The following is a 13336-nucleotide window of genomic DNA, read 5'->3' as shown; positions in this document are numbered from 1 at the left end:
TACTTAACAGTCTGAGTGTGTATCTAGCAGTGATGGTGACCTCTCTTCCACAGCGAAATTTCCCTCAAAAAATTCCCTTTTAACTAAATTTTTGCCACGCACTCAGAAAATTGTGCCACCTTGCGGGGAAAATACATAATCAAGTATTTTACAATAGTATTGCACTGCATTAATTTCTTACAAAAAATTCTTTTGTTTGATGAACTCTCAAAATTTCCCACTTGAGCAAATTTTAGGCAATTTTTCCTCGAGTTACCATCACTGGTATCTACTGTTGTGCCTGATTTCTTTTAGTGTTGCCATCTATATTTCAGAAGTGAAGTGTAATGACTGAATTTCATTTGTAGATCTGTTGATCTCTGTGTGGCAAGACTTTTTGAAGGGGAAATTGACTTGCATTTGTGCCTCAAAGTTGGGAAACACAGAAAACCAACTTCAGCCGACCACTACTGTGACGACAGTGGGGTTCGAACCCGGATCCTCACGATGCGAGTCCGTCACTATGACCATCACAGCGACACTATACGGTATTCACTGGGCTTGGAAAAACTTCATTATATGTGAAAATTCATAATATCTGTGCTCGTTACAAACATACCTAACCATGGCTTCCACCAAGGGTGGGTGGGGCTGAGGGGGATCCAACTCTGGAGACCAGGGCATATGTCACCATTTTTTGTTTCTTCACACTATAAATTTGCAGTACAATAGCCCGCCAAAAATTCCAGAGTGGGCACCATGTGCACTGACTGTATTGTTAGAAAAGTTAACAAGCATTTCATAAGACTTCAAAGAACATCAACACCAGTGTAGGGGAAAAAATGTTTAATTACATGATAAAAATTTTCAATATTCCATGTGATTCTCATAAAAATACATTCTTCAACAGATACAATCACACCAGCTTTATTTTAATATCAAAATTTGTGCCATGCACAAAATCTTTTAAACTGCTGAGTGTGATTCGGAAGAGAATAGCAGTAAAAAAAATGAAATAAATTTTGAAAGTCGAAAAACAAGTTGATTGAAAATTCATTTTAAAAATGTGGAAATTAACATGATAAAATTTTTTAAAAAAATGATTTTTTTAAAAAGATTACAACAATTAACAAAAACAAATTTCATTCTCTTCTATGTTATTTTCCTTTAAAAATCTTAAAACCAAAGAAAAATTAGCTATATAAAAACAAGTTTTTTGTGTGTAAAATGTTAAAAAAAGTATAATATATATGAATAAAAATATTTAGAATCTCAACAAGTGCAATAAAATAAAAATTGATTTCTTTGTTCATGACCAATTTTAGATACGAGTTCTTCATTTCTTTAAATTTATATGCTACATGATAAATATTTTTTTTTCCAAAAAATAAAAACTTCACCACATGGGGATCTGATCGGAAAACAGAACTTGATTTTCGTCGAGCCATGGAAGCAATGTATCACTGACGCGTTGAATGACTTTACAGAGATTGATGCAATCTGAGTCAGCATGATGAGCTTTAGGTGGCTCCTCTCCTAGATAGTGAAGGTACAGTTTCGCCAGAGAGAATCCATTACGTCTATTATTCGTGGTAGTCATATTTCCCATTTTCGACTTTTTTGCTTGATGTGAGTTCACTGTGAATAGCTTTCTCTTACAGTTGGATGAATGGTTGAATGTCCCTTTCCTCTCCTGAAAGAAAGAGTCTATATGTTTTTTTCTCGGTTTGGGACAATCACAATACTCAGCGACATCACCAAGTTTTTCAGGTGTCTTCCCGTTCAGAGTCCTGCATAAACTTTTTTCTGGAGACAGAGTGTCACAGAGGTTATCCTTGAGAATGTGAAGATCAATTTCCTGAAAATCTTCAATAGAGTCATTGAGCAAATGGTCGATTTGTTCATCTGACATCCCACTATCAGCACGATCATTAGACTTATTTTCAACAGTGTCAGAGACTTTTTCCAGTGACCAGCCATTGGTCTGCACTAAACCCAAGGTCCTGAATGCTTGCAGTGTATCAACACAAGTCACGTCTGCCGGTAGCAGGTAACCTATGCGTTTCAGCTCGGCACGCAACACTGGGAAATCGAAACCTTTGCCATTGTGAGCTACCAAGCAGACAGGGGATCGCAGTCGACTGAAGAATGAACTTAGCATCGTGGGGATGCTGTCGTCGAATGGCTTTTGCTTGTCCAAGAGGTCATTGTACAGCTCTGGAAAGAAAGAAAAAAAAAAAAACAACATTATTATTATTTTTGCCTTGAAAAATGTAAAAACTAACCATGATCAATTACTGTTATGCTGAACATGGAAAGAAAAAAGAACACCATAATTTCTCAGTGCAGATTATAGGCTAGACCTCTGTGTATTATATGTGTGGCTTCTTTTTCCCAAGGGATTTAGAATAAAAATAAGTATTTTTGATTTGTGAGAAAGTAATCTGCAAAAGGTAGCGGGTGCTGTATAGGTGGGAGTGGAAGGATTACAATTTTTTTCTAAAGATAAAAAAACATGATCCACAACCCTCCACATTCTTTAAGATTTCATTGAAAATATATACAGCTGCTAGAGATTTGCATGCATGAATTATGGGACAATTTTTTCCCCAAAAGTAGCAAAATGTGAATGTGCAAATTATATACACAGAAAATTATAACTCTTTTTTAGGTCCACCTACTACCCAAACATACATACACCTAATACATATTATGGCTTCTCTTCAATACTTCCAGCTAATCGTTTGCCTTTTTAGACCTACCTAGAGCTCCTGGAAATACCAGGCTGACTCATCTGCCATCTTTGAGGAAAGGTCTGACCTCAGTTTTAATGCAATAGCCAATCACTGTTCCCTTTGCTGCTTTTTTCCCAAGCAATTTTCAAGACATCACTTGGAGCGAGAAACCTGTGATTTGGCCACAAATGGACCATAAATCTGCCATCCTTTATAAGAGCCATGGGTCCTCACATTCTACAGCTCCCCTCCCCAGCTCTGGGATTTTTATAAAGCCCCTATGCAGATTTTTCACTGGCCTCACTACAGTAAATTTTTGTGTGAAAAAACGAAAAAGATGAGAATTGCTCTGAGGTGTAGGAGCTACCATAGTGAGGGCCATGAGGCACCTTAGGTCCACCAAGTCAGCAATGTGGTAAAGCAGGTTTGGGAACTTATTCTTGATAAACTGGGATGTTATGTATGAATCTTCTCAAGGTCTTGTTCTGGAAGATTTCTGTTGAGTTAACATTATTTTTCCTGGGGACAACAGACGTTCAAAATAAAAAATTATATTTCCTTAATTTTTTCAGCTGATGTTTTAAAATAGCCTAAACTTGCATGATAAATGCATTTCTGCGTAATAAATTATTGAATTATTTAATAAAGTTTTATTTTTAATGAGTAGGGAAGAGTGAGTCAAAACTGAGTAGGCAGGCCAAATTGGGTTTCACATTAATTCCAAATCCATTACTGCAATCCACCCAAAAACATATAAGCTAAATAATTGCTCTGCAGTCCTTAAAAAAATTAAACTAAGATTTGGGTGATTGCCATGTGATTTCATCAAAATTATTTTCGTTTTTAGATAGAAATAATTTGATTTCATACTTTATATTACCTGCAATACTTAGCTAAATGTTTTGAAGATCCCAATCGTAAGTGTTTGATTGTCATGATCATAATTCCCACCTTAAAAAACTTAATACAAGTTCATTAGTAACCAAAAGTAAAATACTCTGCAATTATGTAGTCACTTTAAATATTTTCTTTCTCACATAATGAATTCTACAACACAGTCAAGTCCCCAATCGTTGCTTACATGACATAGATTGCCATGCCATAACATGTCTTTTTTTTCATGATATCTCTGCCATGGAAAATAAAACCAATATATATATTTACAGTTTAGTGAATTGCTGACGAAATCTAGGTGTTCTCACATTTGGATCCAAAATATCCTTGATTAAATATGATGATGATGAGAGAACAGCCATGTTTTATTATTATTATAGTTGACTGGGGTGAATGAAAAGAATGATGAAAAGGAAAATGTATTCTGATTGATTATCACTTTAATATTAAAAGATCTTATGTTCCTTAGCACAAATATTGTCATTTAATTGAGTAATTTAATTATTTAGTTTAATAATAATATACGTGGCACAGCCTGCCACATGTGTGTATTTGTTATCTTTTATGTGATATTTAAGAGCATAAGTAGAAAATTGAAGACATCACTGAACAAAATTGTTGAATTTTGTTTTAAGAATGCCAGCGGGGGCAAAACCAGGTACTAATGAGTTATAGTTAAAATCAGAATATTCTAAAAATCAACACTGGAAGACAAAATTAAGAAAGCTAAAGAAGTTCCTCACTTTAGAAGCAGCAGTAAGAAAGTTACCAAGAAGTAAATATGCTGTTATACAATATGTTACTAAAAAGGATCAACATCACATCACAAAAAGATTCAAAACAAAAAAAATTTGAATATATGTGCTGCTTGCCCCTTCTCCCTAATGAGCTTGTGCTGCAAAAATAGAGCACAGATAAAAATATTTCCAACATCCAACCAATAAAACTATGAAAGCAGCACCAAGAAGAAGAAAATGGATGGAAAGTCAATGGAAAAAATAATAAATATATTTTGATAGGATGATCCTGAGGAAAAAGAGGACAATTCTAAAACTTGTATATTTTGCAATGAACATCACGCACAGTTCGAATCAAGAGAAGAATGGATCCCCATTGCAGCATTTGTAGAGACTGGGCCTGCGAAGTATGTTAAAATCATAATCAAACCATCTCAAAATCAACACAAGAGGGCAAAATTGAAAATGCTCAAAGAGTTCCTAGCTCCAGTAAGGAAGTTGTTAAGCTATTATACACGTTCAATAGAAATAAATTACCTTTTGGGTGAGATAACACGCATGAGAAATTCAACACAAATAAACCCAAAATATGAAGAGCTGTTGTTCTCTTCATATTTTTGGTTTTTTTTGTTGGATTTCTCATGTGTATTATAAAATGTGTGTTCCTAACATGACTCAACATTTTAAAGAAAAAAAAATCAAAACAAAAAAACAGGAAAACATCTATGATCTCTATAAGCTTGTGTTGGAACAAGAGACCTCAGATAAATATTTCCCAACATCCAGTGATGAAAAATATGAAAGCAGCAGCAAGAAGAAAGTGGATAAAGTCAATAGAAAAAAAATGAATAATTAAAAAAGCAATATTCTTACAGGATTACCCTGAGAAGAAAAGGAAATTTATTTATTTTGCAATGAACATTATGTACATATGAAATCAAGAGAAGAATTGATTCAGCGCTGAATGACTGGATTCATGTTCAAAAATAGAGGAAATGAGACTAGTGAATGTGATTTTTGCGATTAATATGATGAAAAACACATCTTGAATTTTCAATAGGAAGTTGAATGGTCACATATAAGGAGGGGGGAATCTTAATTTTTTAAGTGAAATGTATAACTTGAAAGACAAACATTATTTTTCACTTTTTAAACTAAACTTCTTGATAAATAATTTTTTTCACATTAAGGATGTACTTCAATGAGTACCGTTTTACCTCACCAGTGGAGCAAAACCGGGTATTTGCTCCTTTTTCAAAAAATTATTTTCCTTAATCATAATAATTCAAGAAAAACATTTTAACAAAAAAGTTTTTTATATTCAAGTAATTGAATAGGACCATTGGAGACCATATGTCGCCTATCCATTGGAGACATATGACAAAGCTTTGTGTAGTTTTCCTTTTCATGTTTCAAAAGAAAATGTACTCAGACAATTGGTGCCAGGTTTTGCCCTATTTTCCTGTGACTTATTGCAAAATAACATCGAAACCAAAATGATATGAAACCAAAATAATATTAGCTATATTAATCCTGTGACTCTCATTTTGACAAAATCCATTCATATTACAATCAATGCTCCTTAATGCAATTGCGGATAATGCTATTATTTGGAAATTGTTATCACTTCTGCAAAGAACAGAACAGACCAATATCATAACATGAGAAAATTTTGTTTTTTGTTATCAGGATTTTGGATAATGTTATCAATTTTTATACTCGAATGCTTTTTTTGCTCATTCTGAAGCTAAGGTTTAATCAAACTTATATATATTTTAAGTTATCATTTTTGGGCTGCAAGACTATGTAGGAAGCTAGTAGGTGTTCCCGTCCTTGTTAATAAAAATTTCTTTACTTAATATCCATCGTATTCGCTATGATCCATGTACTCTGTGTTTTTTTTCAGCTAACAAGATTCAAATTTCTTTTTCCGAGAGAAAATTCTCAAAGAATCTGTGAAACGTATATTGCACATTAAAAAAAAATATTGTAATTCATGATATGCAGTTTTATTCTAACACTTCCTAATGGCTGAAAAACAAAATAGTATTATTTTAGCTGAAAGAAGGAAAAAGGTCCGGATTTAGAATAGATTTAAATTATAATAATGGAGCAATTGAAAATTTTGCAACCAATTGCATGGGAAAGAAAATCAAAGTTGTCACATTTTACCAATAGCCGTTCACCACCCATACTGCTCGACCAAATGAGAGTTTTGGATATAGTTATAAGAAACACTGAGGACAGATCACATTAAACAATTTGGACTGTATTTATTTTGCTTCCACAGAGACACACACAAACATTTATTTAAGGATCACAATTATCCTAATTTCAGGCATACGTTTGTCAAAAAGGGTGCTTCTATTAATAAAAGGCATAGGCAGTGCTTGCAACTGAAAAAAGATTGAAGACCTCTGACCTAGACGACCATGATTTTTAATCATAAAAATATAAAAAACTAATGAAAAGATTTTGATGTGGTTTGCTTTAAAATATCATATGTACATTCTGCTATATTTTATGTACCAAAAAAATTATTTCCATGGTTTTATATGCTCCATTTCCCCTCCCCAAAAAGAGCAGACAATAAAACATGGAATAAATTCCTTAATAATATATTAATTATATTATTAATTAATTAATTAAAACTATATTAATAAATAACACAGTTGAATCATATTAATAAAAATCATCACAGTACATAAAATACAGTCGAATCCCGTTTTAACAAATACCGTTATAGCAAGAGAGAGAATTTCGTTTTAACCCCCAAAGCAGAATGTTTTGCATTGTTCTGCAACAAGCCCTCGGCTGACTGGAAATGTTCTGCAGTAAAACTTCCGATAATAGCATTTTTTACATAATAGTGTTTTCTTAAAATTCTTCCAGATTGTTCTGCGACATACGTCAGAGATTTCGGCATATTCTGCTTTGGGGGTTTTAACTAACACTTTTCTAGACCCGCAGATATGTTTACATTGGAACAATACAAAAACCCACAATTTCTTTATAACAAAGTGATTTCTCCGGTCTTTTGTAGTTTGTTATAACGAGATTCCACTGTAATATTGAATTGTACGAAAGAAATTTAAAAAAAAAAAGGATTGAAAGAAGTGTTATGGTAAACAGAACACTCACTGGTAACAAACATAGCTCCAGATGATATATTCGCTCTTGGGCGTATGAATAGTGTGAGTTTATTTGCTACTCGAAGGGAGAGGTCATCTTCAAAATCGTTTCTGTCAACAGCAACTATAGCCAGCTCTGTGATGTGGACATTTTTCCTTCCAACATCCGATGGCAGACCTGTTGTTTCCAAATCAATAAACGCTAATGTTGCTATTGGTGTCATGGGACTAGAACTTGGACCCTTGTCTGGTACCATCGTGTTGAGGAATTCCTCCATGGTTGGCTGATAGCTGCAACGATAAGAATTAAACTTTTACAATCATTTATTCACATATTTAGGGGGGGGGAAGAGAAGGAACCTCTTTTAATTTATTCACAATAATATGGGGGAAAAACAATCGTAATCATGCTGCCATTATTGAAAAAACCCTGTAATTATCAAATATTTAAGAGATGAAAATATACAGTTGAACTTGGTTGTAACGCCACCTCGGTTATAACATCAATAACACTGTTCAACACTGATTTTTTGTTCTCAATGATATTTCAGAGATTTTAGGGTGCTGGTTCTCGATCTGGCATTGTTTTTGTAAGATTGGCTCTAGTTTTGGGATAAAGTGGAAATTAAATTTTCGTGGTGATATAAATATGACATAATTTATGGATTTATATTATGATAATTATGACTAGTGACTACAAATATGAACATTATATTCTGGCACGGAACAGCTTTGGTATAAGGGGCACGCCAAATTGGCGACTTTTTACCGGCGATAAGTTTCCATCGTTGGTGTGCTCTGGTTTGTTGTTGTTCTTCTGGGTTGTCGTTGTTCCAGAATGTTCGTAGAATTCTGCCAGTCGGTGGCGCTGGCTGTTGTTTTTCCGTGTTCTTAGCGTCCTAGCGTGTCTTTCAAACGGGTTTTACTGCCATTTTCAAACTGGTTTTCTCTTTTTCTCATTCTAACCTCTCTCTTTTTTTCTTCCAAATGACGTCACTTAATAGCCGCGGCGTTTTGAAAAACCGTTGGGATAGTTCTTCATATTTTCTCTTCCTTCCGTATATATGATGTAGTGTGTGTGTCGGATTAATTGGAATCATTTTGGATATCTTTTCCCTCAGGTTGTACCTTTAATATTTTCCAATATTTATTCTTTCCTACATGCAGGATGCCCCTGCATCCTTTTTATTTTATTTATTTATTTTATACCGTTGATTATTTATAAGAACCCGGATTCTCGGAAAGAGAGTCCGGGTTTTAATTTGTAATAAATAGAATATTTTTATTTATACAACATGTAGGACCGTTGATTATTTATAAGAACCTGGATTCCCGGAAAGAGAGTCCGGGTTTTAATTTATAATAAATAGAATATTTTTATTTATACAACAGGACCGTTGTTTATTCACAACGGTCCGGGTTTCATTTAAACCCCGATTCATTTTTTTTTATCCAGTTTTATTTTTTAAACACTCCACAGTTTATTTTTGTTTATGCCATTTGTTTTTACTGTTTTCTATGCTGGCGACTTTTTTTCTGGCCCACGTAGTGTCTGGCGGCTTTTTCTCGGGCCGTCTGACATATTTGGCGCAGGAAAAAAAAAGTCGCCGAAAATCGCCAACCTGTCCTTTATACCAAAGCTGTTCCGAAAGTAAATGTCTATCGGAGGCTCCCCACAATAGTTCAATAAAGGACTGTTTCAAAACACCAAATCGGCACATATCAATATTGACAGTGACCATCACTTTGGGAACCTCTGGACTAGATGATCAGATCTTAATTTTCAGATTGATCATTAGATTATATATGTATTTCTCAAACTTATGTCACCAATGGCTCCCTTGCTCTGGTCAACAACTATCCGCAGCTCCCCCACAGTAGTCTAACAAAGAATCACATCAAAAGAAGCACCAAACCAGCCTACAGGGTCATAACTGTTATTTTTTCAGTTGGCCAAAAATTATGATTTTTTGTCGCCCCCAATAACATCAACAGTCACCATGAAGCATATCCATGGAACCCACAGGTAGAGGGGGTCCAATTGTGGTAATTTTTTTGTAGGGATGTGTACTTGCCTGTTTCATGCCTTCCGGGGTCAAGTCGAGATGATTGCAGCCGATTCATGTTACCAGATGCTGATTGTCCCAATCATCCAATATTGAGTTTTATGCATGTAAATTTCACTGATCTTGAAGCTGATTGGCTTCAGTGGTCGCTTTTGACTAGAATTTCTATTTAAATACTAGTTGTGTGCTGTGCAGGGTTGGTAAAAAAACCGGTTTTTTTGAAAAAAACCAAAAAACCGGGTTTTTTTGGTTTAAACCAGGTTTTTTTGGTTTAAACCGGTTTTTTTGTTTTAAATAGTATTAACATTAAAAACAATGAAATTTCTGAAAAATCATTCAAACTTCCAATAATTAACAAAAATAAAATGTTTATTAATGTAATTAACACTATTCCCATGCTAATTAATCAATAAATATTTATTACATTTGAACAAAAACCAACTTTTGCCATTTAATTATTTTTTGCTTAACTCAATGGATTACTGTGTGTTTGAAAATTCTTTTAATGTTATTATTAATCATATAATATATAAAGGTTTTTCTCCAGTTACTTTCAGTATACTTAATTACGAAGCTATTTTGCAAAAAGTAATAAAAATTAGGTGAATATAATGCATTTAATGATGCATAAATAATGCAGATTAATTAACGATGATTTACGATATACAGGGTGATTATAACTAAGGTTCTGATTTCAAAACACTAAAAAAAGAGTGATTGTCAAAATGACTTGAAAATTGACATGAATATTCCTGAAAAAATTCAATTTTATTTGATAAAGGGGAAAAAATACTTAAAAATGTAAAATTAATGACATCATCCAACATGTGGGAAATTTGCTCGCAGAATGGAAACGATAGCCAGTCAAGGCAAAATTATAACTTAATTATAGCATTGCACGAGTCCATAATTCACGGAAACATCACAAAAAAAAAAAAAAAAATGAAGTAATTGAACAAATAACTACAACTTACTCAAAAAATGTTAAATATGTTGTCCACCGCGTGTTCTGGCTATGAGGTTCAAAGCACAAAAATTCTTGTTCAACAGCAGAATCGGAATATGCCATGGTCATAATGTGGATGTGCTTGCAATTCAGCTTTATTAAACCAAACGCGCCCCCTTTCCCCCGTTCATATTCCTGAGGAATGAGGAACTTCTAACATATAGGGAATATGCTGGAGATTACAATTCATCAAAGTTTGCAATCTGACCACTGTTTATAACATTTTGAGGTACCCCCACAGCCAGTAGTTACAAGGGTTAAGGTGCATCCTGTCAAAATGGGTCTTCAGCAGCTGCTTTGCTGGTATTGCAATGTGCATCTTGATAGAAGTTCTATCCACACACTGATGCTGTGGAAGTGCCGAAATGATGTAGTTGCACTAAATAGATTATACTGCTGGCCAAGTACAGCATCATCTACTTGCACAATTTGCACTTTTTTCTTTTGCGAAAGAAACGTCCATTGCTTCAGGAGTATCCGTACAAATTCAGGTCATTCCGATCAGTACTTATTGTATAGTTTTGGAATCAAAACTTAAATTATAATCACCCTGTATATAGCTTATTTTTTTTTATAAATTTGTTACTACTATACAGTAGAACGTTGATTAACTGGGCTTAACAGTGTGTGTGAAAGTATAAAAAAACAACTATTGAATATTAAGACTGGGAGATATACAGTAGGAGATGTGCTACTTCTTATGGGAATGAAAATGTATGTGAGGTAATGTAACAACTAGTACACTAGTCTTTGTCCTTTAAGGACAGCTGGTGTCTTTATTGGATTATAGGACCACCTGCCCCTAGCATGATGGTGTCACTACTGTAGCTGCTTCTTTGTGAAGGGAAAAAGAAACCCTGTGAGATATGTAATACGCCACTACATTTAGATGTGTGATGCAATCCTTATTCATGAATTTGTTAAAGATAGAGCATTAGAATGTAGCCAAAGGTTAGAAAATGTTGTAAGAATGAGAATTTTTGGCTTTTATATATAACTTTAAATGACTAAGATACTTCATATGAAAAATATATATATATTCTGGCCACTTTTATGAGACTTTTTGAAAAAAACCACTTATAAAATCTTATGTCATTTAAAGATATACCGTCAGAATGTACCCCAAGGATATAAAATGAGGTAAATATGAAACATTTTGACTAATAATGAACAAATATGATATTTTTCAGGGAAAAAAATAATATTTAGGCCACTTTTATCTGATTTTTTGAAAAAAACCAAAGTGGTTTTTTTAAAAAAACCAGTTGGTTAAAACCAAGGTTTAAACCATGGTTTAAACCAACGTGGTTTAAACCAAACAACCCTGGTGCTGTGAACATTCACTACTTCACTTTCTCTTGTGCTTTCTTCTAGCTATGATCTTAGCGAAAGCAAAGTGCTTTGTGCACCTTCTGATCATTTAGAAGTTGAAATGTATTGAACACAGATATCTAGCCTCTCCCTGTGATGATCGAACGGATTCAAGTTCCTCGCTAATAATTCCTCCGATGCCTCCATTACCTGACCACCAGATAATAATCCAAATGACGCGAGCCATAGGAGAAGGGAGGAATAATAATCCAAGAGACACGCTGCGAATAGAACAACGGCTGTTTTTGAATTTTTGAAAAAACTTAAACAAAAAAAAAAATCCTGTTTGGCAAAGCTAGTGCCACCTGGTATCACCCAGCAAAAACTGGAAAGATGTTGAAAAATACTGCAATCCACAGTCCCACTATGACGGTCTCTGGGACTTATCGCGAAGAAAAAGTGGCAAAAGTCGTGGCAGCCCATATTGCATCTGTCTTATCCGATCAGTCATTAGATTAGATAATCAGGCCTTATTCAATCAGTCATTAGATTAGATAAACAGATCTTATTCGATCAATCATTTGAGTAGACCAGCGTATCTCAACCTATAGTTCATGGACCAGAGATAAGACAGGTGGTCAACAGGCAGACTTGAAAATTTAATTTGTTAATGACATCCACATAGGTTCTCTCAGAAAAATTAAGCCCATATCCTATAAACTAGTGGTCCATCGAATCATTTAAGAAATTTTAGCGGATCTTAGGTTAAAAAGGTTGAGAAATGCTGGATTAGCTAATTAGATCTTATCCAATTGGTCATTGGATTAGACAATTAGATCTTATCCAAACTGTCATTAGATTAGATAATTAGGTCTTATCCAAACTGTCATTAGATTAGATAATTAGGTCTTATCCGATCAGCCATTAGACAATTAGATCTTAATCTGATCGGTCGTTAGATCAGATAATCGGATCTTATCCGATCGGTGATTGGGTTAGATAATCAGATTTTTATCAAATGAAACGCTTTCCTTTGAAGCATTTCAATGCGAATAACTCGAACCGAGAGAAACAACGTTTTAAATATTCCTTTGTGATTATTTAAAACGTGTCTAAATTATACGCGAGAAGAAAGAAACATATTAATTTATTATTACTTACTGCACGGATACAGATTAACGTCCTCTATGCCTGCTTAGTTAAGACAGCTTTAGTTCATATCTTCAGAGTGTAATCGTGTACAAAAACAGGAAAACGCTATCTCAATCAATCAATCAATGGTTTAGTTTTAGCAGGGTTTTGGCTACAGCAAGACGCTATCTCACCACTAACAAACAAACAAGTCTCACTGACGCCTGAGACCGACTCCACCTGGTAGTGTTGCCATCTTCGAAATGAAAAAGAAAATTGTACAGCTGTTATAGTCCGAAGCTAGCTGGACTTTTTGTCTATTTTTTAAAGTACTTTATGCTGCGAA

The 13336-nt window shown here is 34.2% G+C and overlaps 1 protein-coding gene across 1 annotated transcript; it reads right to left on the bottom strand.

Moving 5' to 3' along the window:
* Positions 1 to 811: 811 nt before the first annotated feature.
* On the bottom strand, positions 812 to 13199 carry LOC149087491 (uncharacterized). Its single transcript, XM_089231503.1, has 3 exons — positions 13021 to 13199; positions 7487 to 7767; positions 812 to 2196 (listed from the first exon to the last, which is right to left on the bottom strand). Exons 2-3 carry the CDS (start codon positions 7752 to 7754, stop codon positions 1376 to 1378), a joined length of 1089 nt encoding a protein of 362 aa, XP_089087629.1. The 5' UTR covers positions 7755 to 7767; positions 13021 to 13199; the 3' UTR covers positions 812 to 1375.
* Between the last annotated feature and the right edge of the window lie 137 nt (positions 13200 to 13336).

Source organism: Pholcus phalangioides, unplaced genomic scaffold (assembly GCF_987345545.1).
Source record: "Pholcus phalangioides strain wild (caught in Gottingen) unplaced genomic scaffold, Ppha-v1.0 ptg000004l_1, whole genome shotgun sequence".
NCBI classification, from domain to species: domain Eukaryota; kingdom Metazoa; phylum Arthropoda; class Arachnida; order Araneae; family Pholcidae; genus Pholcus; species Pholcus phalangioides.
This window is presented reverse-complemented; position numbering and strand designations above follow the sequence as displayed.

What these genes read in the sequence shown, in the direction of transcription:
- LOC149087491 (XM_089231503.1), bottom strand. Translation starts at nt 7,754, where the DNA reads ATGGAGGAATTCCTCAACACGATGGTACCAGACAAGGGTCCAAGTTCT. An exon ending in TGGAGCTATGTTTGTTACCA is followed by an intron (nt 2,197 to 7,486) that starts GTGAGTGTTCTG and finishes CTTTCTTTCCAG; the next exon opens with AGCTGTACAATGACCTCTTG.